Source organism: Podarcis vaucheri, assembly GCF_965113315.1.
Source record: "Podarcis vaucheri genome assembly, chromosome: 9".
Taxonomy (NCBI): domain Eukaryota; kingdom Metazoa; phylum Chordata; class Lepidosauria; order Squamata; family Lacertidae; genus Podarcis; species Podarcis vaucheri.
Window position 1 is genome coordinate 48,870,058 of NC_138767.1, and position 20,788 is coordinate 48,890,845.

Below are 20,788 nucleotides of genomic sequence, written 5' to 3' on the forward strand. Positions count from 1 at the left end.
ACAAAATATATTGGGCTTGCGCTGGTTATTGGACACAGTCTACTGGAAAATATAGCACATCAAAATTAACAGGAACAGTGCAGCAGGAACACAGGCTTTCACAATTCCCTTTCATTTCAGTGGGACATGCAGAGGGGAACTTCTCAGTATTATTATTGTTGTTGTAGTTAAAAGTTGTATACCACCCTTCATCTGCATTTCTCAGGGGGGTTCACAGCATAACAATACAAGATAAAAACACAAAAGACCTAATAAAAAGAAGAAGAAAATGAAACAATAATAACCCCTTCCACCCTCTCCCATGAAACATTTAAAATGATATAGGATGTTAGCCAAAGGCTTGGTTGAAGAGGAACACTTTCACCTACCGCTTAAAGCTGCATATTGAGGCACCAAAGGATCTCCTACATCATGGGTAGACAAACAAAGGCCCGGGGGCCAAACACCTTCTTTATCCGGCCTGTGGACAGTCTGGGAATCAGCGTGTTTTTACATGAGTAGAATGTGTCCTTTTACAGTGGTGCCTCGCAAGACGAAATTAATCCGTTCCGCGAGCCTCTTCGTCTAGCGGTTTTTTCATCTTGCGAAGCAACCCTATTAGCGGCTTAGTGCTATTAGCGGTTTAGCAGCTATTAAAGGCTTAGCGGCTATTAAAGGATTAGCGGCTATTAAAGGCTTAGCGGATTAGCGGCTAAAAGGCTATTAAAGGCTTAGCGGATTAGCGGCTAAAAGGCTATTAGCGGCTTAGCGGCTTAGCGGCTTAGAAAAAGGGGGGGAAGCGGGGGGAAATTGGAACACTTGCAAGACGTTTACATCTTGCAAAGCAAGCCCATAGGGAAAATTGTCTTGCGAAGCAGCTCAAAAATGGAAAACCCTTTCATCTAGCGGGTTTTCCGTCTTGCGAGGCATTCGTCTTGCGGGGCAAGACTGTATTTAAAATGCATCTCTGGGTTATTTGTGGGGCCTGCCTGGTGTTTTTAAATAAGTAGAATGTGTGCTTTTATTTAAAATGCATCTCTGGGTTATTTGTGGGGCATAGGGATTCGTTCATTTTTTTTCTTTTTCAAAATATAGTCCTGCCCCCCACAAGGTCTGAGGGACAGTGGACCAGCCCCCTGCTGAAAAAGTTTGCTGACTCCTGTACCTGCATGCTAAAAATTCAAAGACTCAAACAGTTTCATGATAGAATAGTATACTGCTAACTGCCTAATTTTCACTCCATTTTGTATGGCTGTGCAAGTTCCCATCTTATCCTTACAGTAACTAGAAAGGAGAATGAAACCTGATACAACAGCCTACTGCAAATGATGGGTAAAGGGCTTTTTAAATGGTCTATTGGGGGCTACCAAATGATTTAAGGGTGCATTTGCTTCCTTCATTTTGTCCTTAAGACTGTGCCATTACCAAACTTTCTGCAAAAAGTAGAGTTAGACATGGGGCCAGTCACTGTGGCAATACAGTGGTACCTCGCAAGACGAATGCATCGCAAGACGGAAAACCCGCAAGACGAAAGGGTTTTCTGTTTTGGAGGCGCTTCACAAGACGAATTTCCCTATGGGCTTGCTTCGCAAGACGAAAGCCCATAGGGAAATCTCCGGGGACCTCTTTTAAATGCTGGTGGTGGGGAGCAAAGCCTTTCCCCCCCTCCGGCCTTCAGAAGAGGTCCAGGAAGGCCGGCGGGGGCCGAAAGGCTTTGCTCCCCACCGCCAGCATTTTAAAAGCAGTCCAGGGTAGCAGGGAAGCGCTTCCCGCTATCGCGGACGGCTTTTGAAGGCAGGCGGGGGGGGAGCAAAGACTTTCGCCCCCCGCCCGCCTTCAGAAGAGGTCCTGGACCTCTTCTGAAGGCAGGCGGGGCGCAAAAGTCTTTGCTCCCCCCCCGCCTGCCTTCCCGGGAGAGCGGAGAAAGGCAGCACATTTCTCCGCTGCCCCGGACGGCTTTGGAAGGCAGGCGGGGGGGCAAAGACTTTCGCCCCCCGCCCGCCTTCAGAAGAGGTCCAGGACCTCTTCTGAAGGCGGGCGGGGGGCAAAAGTCTTTGTCCCCCCTGCCTGCCTTCCCAGGGGCTTTTACATCGCCCGGACAGCGGAGAAGTCCTCCGCTGTCCCGGGCGATTTTAAAATGCCGCCCGCCAGCATTTTAAGATCGCCCCGGACAGCGGAGAAGTCCTCCGCTGTCCCAGGGTTTTTTAAAATGCTGGGGGTGGGAAGAAAAGCCCTTGTCCCATCCCCCCCAGCCTTCAGAAGAGGTTGGGGGACAGACTGTCCCCGGACCTGGTCTGAAGGCGGTTTCCATAGGAACGCATTAATTGATTTTCAATGCATTCCTATGGGAAACCGTGCATCGCAAGACGAAAAACTCGCAAGAAGAAAAAACTTGCGGAACGAATTAATTTCGTCTTGCGAGGCACCACTGTACAGGGGATGGCCGGGATGGGGGTAGGGTCACAGTCAGCCCTGCTAAGCAACAGTGTAAAGCAACCTGAATCAGGCAATGCATGGAATAGATGGAGACATGAATTAGTGGCTCAATGGCATGTTTGCTCCAATTGGCACTTCTTTAGAAAAATATAGGTAGGTAGGTAGGTAGGTAGGTAGGTAGGTAGGTAGCTGTGTTGGTCTGCCGTGGTCAAAACAAAATACGTAAAAAAATTCCTTCCAGTAGCAGCTTAGAGACCAACTAAGTTTGTTATTGGTATGAGCTTTTGTGTTTAAAAAAATATATTAGACTGGCACTGACATTCATAATTGGCTTTATATATAACCAACAAATCTTCATTGGTTAGGTGTCTGAGAGAAAGCCAGGGAGGAAGAGAGAGAGAGAGAGAGAGAGAGAGAGAGAGAGAGAGAGAGAGAGAGATGTACTGGTCACAAAATTGGAAGTATATACAGAAAACATGCATATGCAGGAGCGTGATCTTGGCAGCAAGTCCCATACCCATCTATATGTATTTACTGTACAGTTTCTCTTTGTGTATGAAATGTACACACAGGCAAGTGTGGTTTTTTGGAGCAGTTGGGAACCTAGCTTCGGCATGGCTTTCACCTACCCATAAAGCAAGTGCATAAAGACTGTACAGGTGATACAGCCAACATGCAAAGGTCACCACAATCCCACACCTTCCTTCATGTTTGTTTTATTCAGTTGCATGAATAGGACTATAGAGAGTGTGGGTGTGTGATTGAGAGCCTGTGTATTTCAGAGATCACTATGCAATTATAGGACTAAAGCACACATAGTTGCGTACTGCGTCATTGGATAGTTTCAGATGTTTCAGCAGAAAAATCTGTGCCATCACAAAGGTTCAAGATGCAAAACCCACCTGAAAAGCATATTGTCATAATTTTGACAGTGGCATATATGAAAAAGGAGGTGGGAGGAACAATGTCAACAAGGGTTGAATTTAAGCAAATGCAGTAACAACTTGGACTCGTGAGAATAAGGAATAATTCCAAAGATTTCATAAAGGAGAAACGTTAGTGCTTAAAGACGTGTGTATATGCCACATGTATGTGTATATGCACACACACACATAAAAGTTTTATCCCAGAGCTAAGAGATATTAGCCAACATTACAACAACTCCAATTGCATGCAAATACATTCTAACAACATCTTGCAGAAAATACATGTCCCTTTCCCTCCTTCTCGAAGTATGAGTGATTAACACACATAGGATCTAAGGGGACACACATAGTACTAGGCATAGTAGCCAACTCCTAGGGGCCAAGGTCCCCTCAACCTCCCTAATGAAATATTTGAGGGGGCTCGGGGTCCCCAAAGTTGATGAACATTGCCACTCTTGTGACTGATTGAGCGAAGTGGGGCTTACCGTGACACCCCTGGTACTAAGACCAAACAGAATGAATTCTTTTCTCATGGGTAGCACCACTGAACTCAGCAGTGCTGAAATAGTGCTACTGAAAGGAGAAGCAGACCAGTCATCATGAAAGCTATTCTCAAAAGCAACCAAAAAGGCCATGATCGGTATAACACACTGTAAATCAACATGCAACAAAATCAATCGAAGCATTACATGGTCAGTGCATCTACCAATTTACAGCAAACTAAGGCAAATCAAAAATATGGATGGCAAAGTACTGCAATAAGGAATCAATAACATGACTGAGGAAATATGTATGTCAAATAGGTCTTGACATTTTAGAACAGCAAAGCAATCCCTGTGTTTGTAAAATGAAGAATTGTCCTGCACCCAACATGGGTTTTACTGTTGTACAAACCCTTCTAAAATACTGTTTCAGATACAAGAAGTCATCTACAAATTTAATTTGGACAAGCAGAAGAAGATCTTATAAACATGTCTTTGGGAAGCCTTTTCTACCTCTGGGTTTATTTCCCTCACATAGATTTGCTGCAGGAGCATTGGAGTCTTCAGGGTACAGTGGTACCTCGGGTTACATACGCTTCAGGTTACAGACTCCGCTAACCCAGAAATAGTGCTTCGGGTTAAGAACTTTGCTTCAGGATGAGAACAGAAATTGTGCTCCGGCAGCACAGCAGCAGCAGGAGGCCCCATTAGCTAAAGTAGTGCTTCAGGTTATGAACAGTTTCAGGTTAAGTATGGACCTCCGGAATTAATTAAGTACTTAACCCAAGGTACCACTGTATATTCAAGACTCCCCTATCTTCTTCAAGAGGAGACAGTTCTCTATGGAAACATAGGAACTCTGTGTGTGACTGGAGTGGACCCAGAATCAAGGTGACATTTTTCAGCATAAGGCTTAACTAGTGTATTTTTGTATTTAAGATCCCAAAGCACCTGAACTAGTTTCATTTATAAGATTAGGCAACACCAATATGGGTAGTGACACTTTTTGTGAAGTGACACCCAAACAAACAATGAACTGAGTGATCTTATTAGAATCTACTAATGAATAGCTGGCTGAGTTTAGGATCAATGCTGGGACTTCAGTATCCTTGGGCTCAAGAAATAAATTAATTCTTAACAGGAAACATGGAGCAAAGAAAGGGGAAGAGCAAATCACAGATCTTCATTAGCTCTTACCATCAAATAAAGCTGCCTTGAGGGCATTCTACTGAATGAAGCATTGCACATTTGACTTGGCCATGAACATTATATAGGATCAAAGGAATCAAGGCATTTGTTTAGAATACCCAACACACAAGTTACAGACTTTTATAGGTGTTTTAGTGAATTCTGCTTTCCAAGAGCAACCAAGCTAGCCACCTATATTTATTGATAGTTAAACCAGTATTTTCATAGGTTTAGAACCTTTTAAAGTGATGAAAAAATCTGACTTCTATTCTTTTCCTTCACCGCCTGAGCCAAGTCATATTCTTTAAGCCCTCCTCCATGAAGTATGGTAACTTGTCCTGAACATGACCAATAATGTCAAACATTGTTGATTTCTTACTAACTTTTAAGTATTTTGTTTTTAGAAGAACCACATAAGAGAATTCCATTTATGCTTTGATGATGAAGACTTAATTTGAGTCTTTGAATTTTTAGCATCTAGACTTGTCCTTCAAAAAATGTGAAATGCGGGATTTTTTCTGCTCTTCTACAAAGCTAGAATCTCTGAAATTTGCCATGTAAAATTGCTAGCAACTAGCAGAATGGCCAGGAGACATTGAAGTGATGCCAGTCCAATGGGTATAGCACCCATTAAGTTCCCCAGGTCTGAGCTATTCACTGAGAGACCGGGTTCATCCTACTCATGTGATCTAAACTTTAACTTCATTAGACATTGCAACAGCACAGAAGATATAGGGGATCGTGGATGACTGACTAGCACAGGGGTCGGCAAATTTTTTTAGCTGTGGACCAGTCCACTGTCCCTCAGACCTTGTGGTGGACCGGAGAAGTGGGACTGGGGGGGAGCTGAAAAAAGAGGTGAGGGGGGCAAGTAGTCCTCCTCCCCACCCCCAGCCACTGTGCTTACCTTCCCTGAGGCTGCTGCTTCTCAGGGGTAGGCAGAATGAGCTTGTCCGCTCCGCTCTCTGGCCCACAGGAGCACCAGGGCAGGGGCAGGAAGATGAGTGGAGCAAAAGGGCTGGCTCTGGAGAGGGGCTGCTTAAAATGGTGTTCAGCCAGGCCAGGCCAGCCCTCTTCCTCCTCTAGGCAGGATGGGGAGAAGCCAGGAGGAGGGAGGGAGGAGGCGCCACAGAGGTGTGGGAGGGGACAGAATGGCGCAGGAAAAAATGGCGCAGAATCCCCATGCTGATCCACGGACAGTCTGTGGGCCGGATCCTGAAGGCAATTGGGCCTGAACCGGCCCGCTGACCTTAGTTTGCCGACCCCGGACTAGAAGCTATCTACATGCTTCTTTCTTATTCCCTTTGTCCCACTACACTCTGCGCCAAAAAGAAAAAAAAAGGGAGGGAGAGTTAAAATCAGGCAGTAAGAAGACACCTGAAAAGCTACAACAGTGGTGGCATTAGCAATGGCAGTTGCTGTCACCGTATTTGGCCAGCCAGTGGCTTCCCGTTGTCATCCTCTATCCAAATGTCTTTTCCAGACACATGCTGATACTATTTTACAAAACTAAAATGATCATTATGATCTGCAGGACTGCAGGAGCGGAGACGCAAACCCGGTTCCCCAGATTACGAGACTACCGCTCTTAACCACTACACCACACTGGCTCCTAACATGTCTGCTATTGAAAACACACACACACACACACACACAGTAGGCAGTTGCATATATATGTGTGTGTGTGTGTGTTTGTGTTTATATGTGTCACTGTGAATACCTCTACAGCAAGACATCAAGGATGTTATATAAGCTCTGACAACTCTAATGTTGGTCATGAAAACCCATGAATTGGAAGTGGTCTTTTCTTCCAATGTCCCTCCACTCTGGAAAAATAAAATCTGAATTTTCTCTGCTTCCAACTTATGAAAATAGGAAGGGAGGGAGAGAGAAGATCTTCAATAAGCGGATTCCTTCTTATGTCACTGTCCTACTTTCAAGCTGCATCACATGAAAGCAATTTTGCATGCACTTAAATGTGGTTACACATAGTACTTCCATTACGCACATTATACACTCAGAATTTAAACAGAAGACAGTTTCTATATTTTATCATATCTGTTGAATAAATTATTCACATCTCATTTATGAATGCTCCATTTAATAGCACAATATAAATAAATCACTTTCAGCCAATGCATTCCCAAAGGATTTCAAATGAAGAATTTTGATCTTCTACTTTGTTTCTCTGACTCTTTGTTCACAAATAATTTGTCAATGCAGCCTTCTTTGAATTGATTATAAATGTCTACTATCTGTTATCTGGAAATTCTTTATTGACACTGTTTGGAGATTATTTTCATAAGCAATTGGAGGAAGGAAGCTTGAAGAGGCTGACAGTGTACAATCCTCACCTTTTCAAAATTATGAAAAGAGTCTGGGAGAGAAACTCATCTGAGTGGTTGTGTGCTTTGGGGAGAACTGGGTGACATGGCAACTCGTTCTAGCTGACCTCAAGCCACAAAGAACCAGAAGCTGTAACCACTCTACTAAGCAGAGTATTGAATCTCAGACTCCAAAATGACTGTCAGATGAGAGAGAGTTTAACAAGGCTTGCATGATGTGTAGGGAAAACAGACCATGGGGAAAATAGTGTAGGCACTTCTCCATGAGTGGTGGTGGGATTTAGAACTGAACTATGTAGCCACTAAGAACCCTAAAGATTCAAATTTCCCTCTGTATGCTGCTAGTAGAGGTTTACATAGTATTGGTAAGGATTGGAAACCATTTCCCAGAATAAGTTTGAGTGGGAAGGCAGAATCCAAGTGACAGAACTTGGCTAGACTATAGAACAGGGCTTGCCAACCCAATGCCCACAGGTGCTGTAGAATTCACAAAGGCTTTCACTGGCACCCCTGGGCAAATGCGCTAGGCACTGGGCTTTCATTTTTTTAAAAAAAAAGGTACGATTCTAGACTTCCTGGGGCAGTAAGTTATGAGATAAGATGTGCAGGTATCTTTTAAGCAATTTCTTTGAAATGGCAGTAAGTGTGATGTGACTACCTTGTATCTTTTTACTGGTACTGAGGCATGTTCCTTGCTATTAAACAGCAACAGCAACAGTGTGTGTGTGTGTGTGTGTGTGAGAGAGAGAGAGAGAGAGAGAGAGAGAGAGAGACTGAGGAGCAGAGATCACAAAATACTCATTCTGCACAATCAGGACTTGCCATGGTAACCACAAGGCTGTCTGTGGCAGCTGTCTCTCTAATTTTGTGTTATGCCACACTCTGCATGGCAGCCATTTCATGTTAGGTCATGCTTACCCCAGAGCAGCTATTTTGTGACTGGTACCCCCAACACCCTCTCTAAATTGTAAATGTGCCCACTGGTCCAATAAAGTTGGCAACCCCTGTTCCAGGAGATGCTGACCTTAGTCAAGGAATTGAAGTTTGATGTGCTGCTGCAGCAAAATGCTGTCTCTTACAAAAATTCTATTTTGTAAGAGCTAGAAAGCATGTGGCTGATTCAGATGATATTCTTCAGGCCTAGTGGTGATGCTGCCAAGATTAGCTCTTCCATATTATACAGGGACAGAGATAACCAGGCTAGCAAGTCACTCATCCTTGGGTATTCATTCTGCAATGGTAGTGAAGCAACAGCAGATATACCTAGAGCAGAGATGGGAAACCTCAGGCCTTTCTAACTGGTCTTCAGGAATTCCCCTAGGCCATACCCCAGGTCACACCCCTCACCAGCCCCACTGAACTCCTTTGTTGAGTGCTTACGTAATTGAGACAAAGCCTCCTGCTTGCCTGGGTGCATTGGTTGATGTGTGCATGTCTAAAAATCACTAGGATGTACTCTACTGCACAAAGGCTAAAGTGGCATTCATTGCTCCCCCCACTTTTTCTTCAAGACTTGCTTATGCAGCCCCCAGAAGGTTGCCCATAAGGGAATGTGGCCCTTGGACTAAAAAGGGTTCCACCCTTGGCCTAGAGACTGGGAGAAGCCAGGTATAATCATGCCTCTTGTGCATGTGTTGCAGACCAGTAAGTGCATAGCATATTCAGTGCCCAACAGTTCCATATCAGAAAGATCTACAAAGCAACGTAAGTTTATACTCGCTTCTGATAATCTGCTTGCTTTTTTCACAGGTCCAGTCTTTACTCTGCAGTGCTGTCCAAGAGGGAATCCTTGTGGAGTGGGCCAATTTTTGAGGAAGAACTAAAATAGCAAATGTACAGCTTACCTAAACGATGACAAGTGAGGTGCATGTTAACCAAGCAGATTTCTTCCTCTCTCCCTGTCCTACTGCCCATATCTGAAAGGTGTAAACACCAAGTAGGCAGAAAAAAAATTAAGTATATGACTAATGCAGTCAAATGAAATAAACATGGGAAATGCATGGTTTGATATGGGAGCAGTTTCCTGAATCTGTGGAACATTCTTCTCTCTTAGCAGTTGAGTGTAAGGACCATCATTGGGGCAGAGAGCAATGCAGTCTGCTATTCACAGTGTGGGGGGGGGACTTGAAAGGCAATTATTTTTAGCTACTGCATTGTGTCTCAAAATCACATAAACAGTGAATGTCCTGCCAGCCTCAGCCGTGTTTCATCTAAATGCACAACTGTGGACAAATACAGCATAGTAAGTTGAAATTTCCTCTAGATCACTGGCCTGGTGCCCTCCAGGCATTTTGGACTACAATTCTGACCATCCTTGACCATTAGTCATGATGCCCAAAGCTGATGGGAGATGTAGTTCAGAACAATCCTCCAGGTAACAGAGGATTCTCTCTGCTAACACAAATAAGGATGATTTAGGGCTGATTTGGACTTTACATATGCAAAGAAGAGCTGTGCGATGCTGATTTTCCTTCACCTCTCTGCTATTACTCTCCACAGGTTCAGGAACACTTTAAAAATAACACATGACACCAACATCAAGACATTTATGACATGGTTTAGATGCAATCGTAAGTGGGTAGGAATCGAGCCATGAGAAAACTTGTTAAATTATAGTGTGATCTGGAAAGCTGCAACCCGCAGCAAACATGCACATTGCAATTCATGCAGTTTGTATAAACAGGCCAAAGGCAAAACCAAAGTTGATACAACAACTATGACATATGTACTCCAGTTAGTTAATTTGACATCAAGCAGATCAAAAATAATGAAAAAGACTGAGTAAAATATAATGACTTGGATTCTTAGATGCATAAGGAGAAGGACGTTCACATTTTTTAACAAAAGTTTGCTCTCCCCTTGTCCCCCCTGCAGCTGCTGGTAACCCTGAAAGGCATTTATGGAGGAAGAGGGACCCTTCTGAACAATAAGGGATAAGGAAGGGGCATTTAGGAGGGGTGAAGAGCCCCAAATAGGCAGATGTCAATCACCACCTCCAACTACAGCATCCTTTACCTCATCCTACATGATTCAGGAGGGCCTCTCAACCCTCAGAGGGTGAATGTAGGCAGCTGTAGGAAAGAAAAAGAATGGCAAACTTCCATGCTGCAAATTTCCTCCCATTTGTTTATCTTACAATTCAAGCCAATGATTCAAAAACTCACTTAGCATGTTCTCTGCTTTGACATATACAGCAAATATATTTTTAACATTAACATTTCTACAACCATGGGCACTTTTCAAAAACAAAAAAAAAAGCTATTACAATGCGATTCTCATATTCTCAACATGGGGTCTCCAAAGTAATGTCAGTGGGCACCAGAGCACTCTCAGCCACACATACCCTTGACCCTCAGACCTCCTGCCACCGCCATTAAGCTTTTAAAATTGATAGGTTTGGGGAACTTTTTGAGTTGAATGATTGACAGGTTGACTATTTAGGAGGGTTCCTACTTATTTGCTTGTGTTTCATTTGGGTGGGGGGGATTCTGAGAATTGGGCATTTTTGTGGTACCCATGGTAGTTTCTTTGATTTCTAAATGGGCTTCCAGGTCAAAAATGTTGGGGACCCCAGGTCTGAACTATGCAAAAAGTGCCGGGGGGGATGTTCTGGTTTTGCCATTTTAAATGTGCAACTTCAGTTCAGAAGCTCCTTCCAAATGAAGCAGCTCTGATAAACACATAGAAGTTCCTGCAGTGGCTTTCTCTGCCAAGATCATCCCCTAGTGACGTATCTAACAGACAGAACAAAACAAAAATGTCTGCTTGCTTCTAATGCAACCAAATCAGCCTTGACTTCATAGTTTATACACACTTTGCTGATTGCAAGCGGGTCCTTTTCACACTGGTTAAGGCAAAATGTGTCACCAGATATTAAATGTCTGAGCATTAAGGGATTCTATTCCTCCTGTGCGTACATTATCCAAAACAAGTAGAGGGAAGTGGGAGAGACAAGACTGGACACAGCTGTTTACAAACAACTACTGAAACCTGCTGAAAAACAACAATAAATAAATAAAAGATGGAGCAATCCATATACAGAAACTGCAAGAGATAAGATAAAGTGTGCAGTGATATTTTCCTGTGCTTTTTATTATAACTATCACCATTGTAATAATAATAATAATCATCATCATCATCATCGTAAAACTATTTTTCTAAGTGTTCAAAAAGAAAGAAGAGGAACAACTACATTGCGACATGAAAATGAATTAAACATGCACAGCTGCCAGATTTTCATGCACACAACATGCACATTTCTTCACAGCCATACCAAACTAACTCCAGTTTTTCTCCACGAAACAACCCTCTCCTTTTTTATAGTTTGTTGTAGGTATGTATGCTAATATATAATAAAGGAAGTGGTTTTGGAAAATACAATGGAACAAATAAGCAGTTCTTGTCTTTTATAGGTATGTTGCTCTTCCACAGATATCAAATTGCCTTATAGAAATTCATGAACCAAACACCACACCAACACAGCAAATGCAGGACCATCATAATTATTTTGTTTTCTGTACATAGTGAGTCAACCAAAAAGGTATTGACAGGGCTGAGAACGCTATCATCATCTGTGGATGCATAATCTGTGGCAATGCTGCAGAAGCCTACATTTTCTACTGACCATAATTCTAAGCCTTAAATCTTGAACAAGATAAGAAGACCCAAGTGAATGGGCCATGGTTGAATGGACAGTGTAAGGCCTTAAGGCCTTATTGGCCTTTCCCTTTGGTTCCAGAAATTCTGCTTACTAAGGTGGTCCATTTGGATGACACCCAACATCACACCAGCAGACATGACTTCCCCTTCTTCTCCTTCCCTCCTACAGCTTCCCAACACCGTTAGCCTAAGCAGGACACTCCAACTGGATATCAATTATTAGATTTGCCACACAAATACTTCTTGAGTGTCAAGGCATCCTTCCATAATGTTTTTATTTAGTCCAGACAATTATTTGATCTCACAGTGTGGATAGAGAAATATACAAATTATCTTCTCCTATGAATTTCTTTTCCTAGTTGCATATCCTTGTTCCTCCCCAGCCTCTTTTAGGTTCACACTGAGGGCCACATAAGTTTACAACACTTTAAAATAACCAGACTAACTCAGTAACTTTTCATTTAAATCAAAAGCAAGATTCGAGCCTGATGTCAGATATGCAAAATGTTCTTTCCTAATAATATTTAATAAAAATATGTCTGAAACTATATTCTGGTAAAACTCCATTCAAAGCTGCAATCTAATGGTAAACACCACTGGAATACTAAGTAGTCTGGTTTCAAGTCAACCCCTTTATGCTACTGCATGGAAATTATAATATAAGAGAACATCAAAATGGTAGAACAGTATAGGCACAGACATATTGATATAGCATTTCTTCTTCTTGCTCACTGATACTATTTGCTAACTGAAAAAGCAACACATGGAAGATAAATGAACAATGCTGTGTTTTGAAGCATTTGTAAAATGACCTCTTAAATTACAAAGCAAATCTCAAGAGTACTTCTAAGCAAACTAGATCCTGTGGATGCAGTGCATATATAAAATAGGTTCAAATTACTGTTGCTATTTAAATGAGATTTCTGCAAGACCATTTTGTGTTTCCTCAATATATTGGGAAACATTCTTTATTTTAAGCATTATTTGCAGTTTACTGCAAAATTCTGCAGGGGATACAATACATAATAATCCCCACAATGTAACAAATTTGTGAGTCTGGTCTGAATTACACCACTTCATGTCAATATAGAAGTCAGCTCAGATTACTTGAGTTACTAACAATTCATACCAAGGAATGACCTCAGGGTGTACATGTAACCACCAGCATATGGCCAAATTTCCTTATCCGCACACACTATTCAAAGCAGAAGAGGTCACATTTAACAATTTAATTAACTGCAGTATCTTATACTCACATTGTGTTGCTTGTTTGTTTTGGAGTAGGGGAAAGACTGGCACAGAGATCTTCTGCCTGTTCACAGATTTCCATTTTATTCTACATAAAAACTTTCATCTGCACTCATATTGGTTTATGTTGTTGCAAACTATGCAGATAAGTAGCGGTCCTATGAGCTAGTCTTGCATCTTTACTCTGCTACACTATCAGTTGCTGAACCAAAATAGGCACCAAATCGCTGTATACAAGGTGCAACGTGCTACATTTATTATATTATCTTACAATGTTAACAACAGAGGTAAATAGCTAATCTGAAAAGAGCCAGTTCTCTCATTAACCACATGGTTTCTTTTTATTAAAGACCCATAATAGCAATTTAACTCATTTGTTAGCACTGTTGTCTGCTTTCATCAGCGTGAGTCAATCCACAGGCAGATATATTAAACTATGACATCATGATGCTTGAATGAGAGATACAAAACCATTTGTTATTTCTCCTCTGTATACTTATTGCAAAAACCCAAGTACATTTACATTTTTAAATAACTAAGGAAATGATAGACCTGTTTTCATACATGACCAGTGAAGAAAGAAACCTAACATACTAGAAATTTGTTTTAGTTAGTTGTTATTACATTTTCCTCAAAGGAGCTCGAGGTGGCATAAATGGTTTTCCCCTTTGTTATGTTATCACCCACTGAACTTCATGGCCAATGGGGATGTGAACACTGGTATCCCAGGTCCCAGTACAGCTCTCTAAGCTAAGGTTACCAGATTTTTTTCAATGAATCCGGGAACACTTTTCAACGTCCTACTAAATAGATGGATTTTGTCAGGGGATTTAATTGTAAATCCGGGGACTGTCCCCAGGAAACGGGGACATCTGGTAACCTTACTCTAAGCACTACACCACATTAGCTCCCATGATTCTAGTCAGGGTTGTCCCAAAACCATGGGGCTGCCCCAACCAGTTGTGTTAAGGAATCCAAGGTGTGTCCCATTACCACTAGATATGTTGCAGAGGCAAGGTATGCTTGGCATCTTCTCTGACACCGCAAAGGATTCTAATATGCATCTGTGACTGCATGTTTTACTGATGCCCCTTAAAATGTGGCTATCCCAAGCAAGATATCAAGTTGCTTGTGCCTGTCCCTGAGTCTTGTCTGATACAATGCCTACCTCTGAAAAACAGAGTGCTCTTTTTCATAACACACGGGGTGTTTGTGTGTAGAACACTAAAGGCCCCCAATTCCGTATTGTACAAAACAGAAATCATGAGAAGAGGCCCACACCTTCCCAGAGATTGACTGGGTACATAAGGGGTGAAACAATCTTTCGGGTATCCTGGTCCCAAACTGCATGCACCAAAAAACAGCCCCTTAGCCTGGTAGCTAACTGGCAGCCAACACAATTATTTCAAGAGGGAGGTGAAGTGTTAGCAATATACTTCCCCAGGAAGCAGCTGAGCTGCTACATTTTGCACCTGCTGCAGCTTCCAAACCAACCTCAAGGACATAGAGTGCATTGCAGTCATTCAACCTTCAGGCTACCTGTGCATGGATGACAGTGGTCAGGTGATCCAGGTCCATAAATGCCTGTAATTCTCATACCAGCCTTAGCTGATAGAAGACACTCCAAGTTGCTGAAGTCACCTGATATTCCAGAGGCAAAGATGGGTCAAGGAACACCCCCGGACTACAAACCTGCTCTTTCAGAGGGGGTACAGCCCCATCCAAAGCAGGCAATTGACCAATTATCAAGACTCGGGAACCATCTACCCCACAGAATCGCCATCTTGTCAGGATTCAGAGTCAGTTTATTGGCCCTCTTCCAGCCCACCACCAACTTCAGGTCCAAGTCTAGCGCCTACATGGCCTATCCCAATTCAGATCCTACAGAGAAGTAGAGCTGGGCATCATCAGTGTATTGATGACCTCACCCCAAATCTCTTAATGACTGTTCTCAATGGCTTCGTGTAGATGTCAAATGGCATTGGGGACAAGATGGTACTCTAAGGCACCCCACTGATAAGGAGACAATCACCCAATTCTATTCTCTGGAACCTAACCTGGAAATAGGATCAGAACCACTGGGAAACAATGCCTTCACCAATACCCATCCTAAAAAGCTGTCGAGATATCATGTAAGAATAACAGGATCATATTAACCCTGGCCTTCTCCTGATAGCCTCTTAAATCACTTTCCCTAAAGGGAGAGGGTTAATTGTGACCAGGTGGTAGTTGTCACATACCAATGGGAGTGACTGGATCACCGCCCACAAAGATGCATTGATCCTAGACCCACTTGGGGAGATACATGGCTGGCCATGTTGTCACAAGGACCCTGCCTATGACATCAGGCCGCCTCAGGCAAAACTGATCCAAAGAAGTTGCAGCAAATGCCACACTGGACACCTGACTGGACACTGCAGTAAGTGTAGATGTGGTATTGAAACTGCTACGAAGGCAATATTACCTCTGAAGTGCATTGCAAACAATTCACATCGGTGTAAACATACTGACCCAATGACATCTACATGCAGTGGAGTTGATCTGCATGGAGATTGGCCATTTCTGTTTGTTTCATAACTTGGTTTTGAACTGCACTCAGCAGAGCATAAGAAATTATCTTTTCTTTCCCCTGCAGACATTGACTTTGTCAAATGATTTTAATTTTCTTTTTGCGATGATTCATTATTCATTGGGGGGTGCTTTAAATTTCAGATTCAATGAAACATAGTCAGGCTTTAATTGTCTTTCTGTCTCGTTTCAGTTTGCAAAATCTCCCCCCTGCCCTTTTTTTTTTAACAAACAACAGATGCCACTGGAATTCTCTGCCTATGTATTCTTTAAAGGAACATTCTTTAACATTTCTACCCTCTCTTCTGCAGTATCTGAGAACCACAGGCTGCTGACTCCTCTCTGCGCATGTTTAATCGACCACTATGGTTGTCATGCCAACCAGCAAAGAGAATTCTAAGCCTACACTTGGTATTTCAATGCAGTGACCCAATTACTGTCTGTCAACAAATTCACTGGGACAATAGCAAGTGTAACACATTATTGAGATTAAATCCCAGAGACTGAACTATAAAATGTCTGGAACCAAAATCTTAAATCAGTTTCACAAGGCAAAACACTATAAACAGAGTTAGCGGTAATGCCTTCTAATCCTTCAAATGTAATAGTTGCTCTTAAACAGCTTTTTTTAAAAAAAAACCAAATAATGATCTCTGCCCTGTGTGCTTTTTTGGTAGCGCTCAAAAAAACCCATCCCACAACTCAAATTTTGTAGTATTTATGTGGCCATTATGGTTTGAAATTTGGAAATATTTAATATATTTTAATATACATTTGTAAAAAGGAAATATTTAAACGACACAAATTTTCCTCCCTGAAAACAGTAGTTGAAGATACACATTAAATGTTTCAGTTTTGCACAATGTAGCTGTGAGGATGAGCACTGCAGAAATGAAATCACAGACACTGTGTCTTCATGCTTGGTAAGAAAAAACTAAATGAGCACTATGGATAATTATAACAACTGTTTTCTACAGTGTTCTGAAACAAATAAGAGCAAAGGAGATTTTTCAAGCTGAAGCACTCTCTACTTTTCATTTAACAACCTCTTCAGCATCAATGTGCTGTCCTACACTTCCATTGTTAACATCTGCAGATGGATTGTTCTGATATAAATAATTCAGCTGAAAAACATCATAGTGGAACATGAACTCGACACTGGCATAAAGCCAATCCCACAATCATATGAATAAAATATATTAACATATCACTGTTTCGACGCACAGCCATATCATCAGAAACCCTGGCGATACCTCCTACCAATCCAGAAAGATATATTTCACACATTATATGCAATTATACACAGAGCAGTCAGTGTGGTATAGTGGTTAAGAGTATGAGCTTAGAATCACCAGTCCAATTCCAACCTCAGCTGTGAACTCACTGGGTTGCTGTAGGCAAAGCACTATCTCTCAGCTGCAAGATAGGTCAGGATTATCAACCCTATCTTACCAAAGTGTGATAAGGATAATTGACTTAATGCATATGAAGTTCACAAACTCAGTCTGTGGCACCTCTGGTCAAAAAGGCTCCAATAATAGGTGATGGGAAAGACCTGTCTCTGAACTCTTACAAATATGATGGTAGAAAAGAAAGTTATTTTATTTTATTTTTGTCCAATCATTCTTTTCAATGAAAGTAGTTCTTACTGCAGGATCACTCAACCAGGAAATCAACCAATTAACATTCTAAGGAACTTGTGGTAGCAAAATGAATTAAGTAGCACTCTGCCTCATCATCACTTTCTCCTGGTAGGTGGGGAAAAAATAGACGTTAAATTGCTTTGATTAAAACCCAGGTGGAAAAGGTGTGTCATGCCCAGGAAAATGTAGCATACAGGTCGAAGAACATAGCCACTGGCAGAAATCAATTAAAGTGCAAAGCATTAACATGTGAGATAAATCTCTCACTTGTCTGTAATGTATTTGTTGGTGGACAATGAAGGAAGCTGAGCAATATGTAAAACTAAATATAAAAGTGAATTCCAATACGAATATTCCCAAAATTGGAAACAATTAGCATGAGTGTTGTTAAATCAGCACAAGAGGCTAGGTAATATGTTTTAAAGATGCACCCATGTGGAAGGCGCAGCATTATTTGCTTTTATTTATTTTAAAAACAGATAAATCACCCATAATCCAAAACAGATTTCAGGGCAAATAATGCAAATAAATTTTAGATTACAAAAACACTATCACACAAACCAACAACTCAATCAGATTATAGGATTTTTGTTTTACTTAGCAAATCCAAATAAAGCAGCTCAATGAACAACAATAAAAGTGATGCAAGCGGAACACAAGCAGACGTGTGGTGGCTCTCCACATGTGTCTGCTAGGTAGAAGTCCTGGAAGTGTGCACAATACAATTAGTTCCTGGGGGAACATGTTCTGAGAGGACAAGTTCACTTCTCTGATGGCAATCTAGTTGTCCTGGAGATTCTGAGAGAGTCAAAGAGGTTGGGGGATCAGGCCTTCATGGACATGTTAGCATCATCAAACTCCTAGGGTGAAATCTCCTCTGTTTTCATAGAGAAGGAGGGTAATGGGCAAAGAGGGTGTCCCTCTCTGAAAAGAGGAAGAAGCAAATGATCACTTAGAAAGGACTCGGTCTTTGGAGAAAGGGGCAAAGAGATGTTCTCTCATGCTGAGGATAATCCCAGGGGATTTCCTGGTAGTAGTTGATTTGATAATAAGGGACATAGCTAGATTTGTGATGGGCATGGTGACTGCTTGGTGTGGACGTTGTGGGTATCATGCATCATCTAGATAGCCTATTAGATGAATCTGGGCAGGAGTCAGGGGTTGTGGTGCATGTTGGCACCAAAGACATAAAGAGATGTAGTCTTGCAGTCCTGGAAGCAAACTTTAGATTGTGAAGTAGAAGGTTTAAAGACAGGTGATTTATGGTTAGCTCTCTCTCTCTCTCTCTCTCTCTCTCTCTGTTTTGCTGTTGTTGTTCTTATATTCATTACCCGCCCTGTACCAGCAGGTCCCAGGGCAGGCTACAAAAAGTCTGTATTAAAAACAGACAAAGCAGATGACTACAGTTCAATACTCTAGAGAGGTAGGCAAAGCTGAGGAGCCCTAGTACTTGGCTGGGAGAGTGCTGTTGGGAGGAAGAGTTTCAGAACAAACTGAGCCTGGACAAAAGGGTCAGACTCCACTTGAACCAGAGTGGAATTAGATTGTGGGTGCTTAAAATCAAGAAGGTAGCAGAACAGCAGTTAAAGTGATCCCTGGAAGAAAGCCAACAAGAGCTGAGGAGCATTCAGTTCAGGATGAATCATCCCAAAGGGATGAGAGTGAAAATTATCAACATCATTATTTACTACTACTACTACTAAATCACCCTCCCTCCAGAGCTTGCAGGGCGGTATAAAAATACAATAAAAATCTAAACATCTGAAAAATTAAAATCTGTTATATTCCATTAACTAATCAGCACACCCAGTTTCAAAGTACCAAACCATTGGCAGCACTACTACCAAAGTCTCCCATATTGATTTCAGGGCCTGGGAAGGGGCATACTAAACAAGACACTCCATCGGGTTTCTCAAGCTAGGGGTAAACTGCAAGGAGGCAAACTTTGCTGCTGACACAAAATTCCTTGGGATGGCAAAAACAAACCAGGATTGTGAGAAGGCCCAAAATGATTTCCAAAATGGCTGAAAGTGAATTAAAATTACAAACATTGTAATCAAGAGTGCACATTGAGGCCAAATAAAATATTGTTATGAGTTTGGGGGTGCCAGCCTCCCTTAAATTCCTAGATCTGGTAAGTGCTAGAATTTAATCAAGCCTCCTGAGCCCCTGGATCCAGCAAGGGTTAAAATATAAGCTCAGCCAGTTCCCTGATGAGGCAATCGCCTGTGAGATGAGCCATTAAGAAAACAAAGGAAAGTTAATAACCTATTGAGAAAGCCAAGGAGAGGGGGCTCTGTGCCTGATGGCAAAAGGGTGGGGTCTTTCCTCCAGTTCAGAGTTTGTTAGGAAGGGGTTAGATGTGATGTGATTTAAAGGGGGAAAGGTTGCAGTTTGGTAAGGGCAGCAAACTAGACAGAGAGGCAGAGCACGTTGGATTATTTCTGTTTAAATCCAAGGCTGCAGCTATAGGGAAAACAAGATCCTCTTGGGGTGCTTGCCCCCCCCTCCATTGTAGGCTCAGGTTGTACATCTGTGTAAATAAACCATATATCATAGACATCACAGTCTTCGCTGTGCCTCATTTCCTAAAGGAAACCTGGGTAAGTACCTGGACCCCCTGGGATCTCACACCGCTTGGAGACTGGGGTGGCATGCAACAATACTAACTTGTATTTGAACTGATGCTTGACTGACCAAGAAAGACAGAGCAGCTGTGACTTTGCTCTCATTTCTATTGTCCTTCCTTGTTTTGCTTCTCCTTTCGCCAGTGATAAATCTGTACAGATGTACTACCTGTTATCAAGCTTACTAATCATGTTACTAATCATTTATTGAGCACTCTTAATGTGGAATGTGCTCTACCGGCTTGAGTTTGTTTCCATAGAAACTCAGTAAGTTTTACTGCTATACATATTTCACAGGCAGGAAATGGAAAAAGCTAAGGTGTACCCAAAGCCACCAGATCCAATTCATGGCCAAGCAGGGATCTGAATTCAGGTTCAAGTTGAACCGTTTTCCCCCTTGGTTACTGTTCAATCTGCCTGCCCCACCTGCACCTAGCTGAAGCCACGTTCCCTTGGTCAACAACATATTGTTAACACTAAGCAACTATTTACATGTTGCATTAATAACATGATAAACAATCATATCGGTACTGTATTTATTTATTTTTACAATTGCAGAATCAGGCATAGTGGGGAAGCAATCGTCATTAGTAAAATTTGATGACCTAAAGAAATGCAATTAAAATGAATGAAAATGTGAAATATAGATGGCTATGCAATTGTTTCCAGCCTGATCTATGATTTAGT

General features: G+C 42.0%; 1 protein-coding gene across 3 annotated transcripts in view; it reads right to left on the reverse strand.

Moving 5' to 3' along the window:
- The window catches only part of GPM6A (glycoprotein M6A), a 175,741-nt gene that overhangs the window by 70,573 nt on the left and 84,380 nt on the right, over positions 1-20,788 (reverse strand). Inside the window, exon 2 of one of the 3 annotated variants that reach the window (XM_082237252.1) lies at positions 9,201-9,272. The exons of the other annotated variants lie outside the window; for them this stretch is intronic. Within the exon in view, the coding sequence (XP_082093378.1) occupies positions 9,201-9,272 (72 nt within the window). The remainder of the gene's footprint in view (positions 1-9,200; positions 9,273-20,788) is intronic. 3 annotated transcript variants of the gene reach the window in all.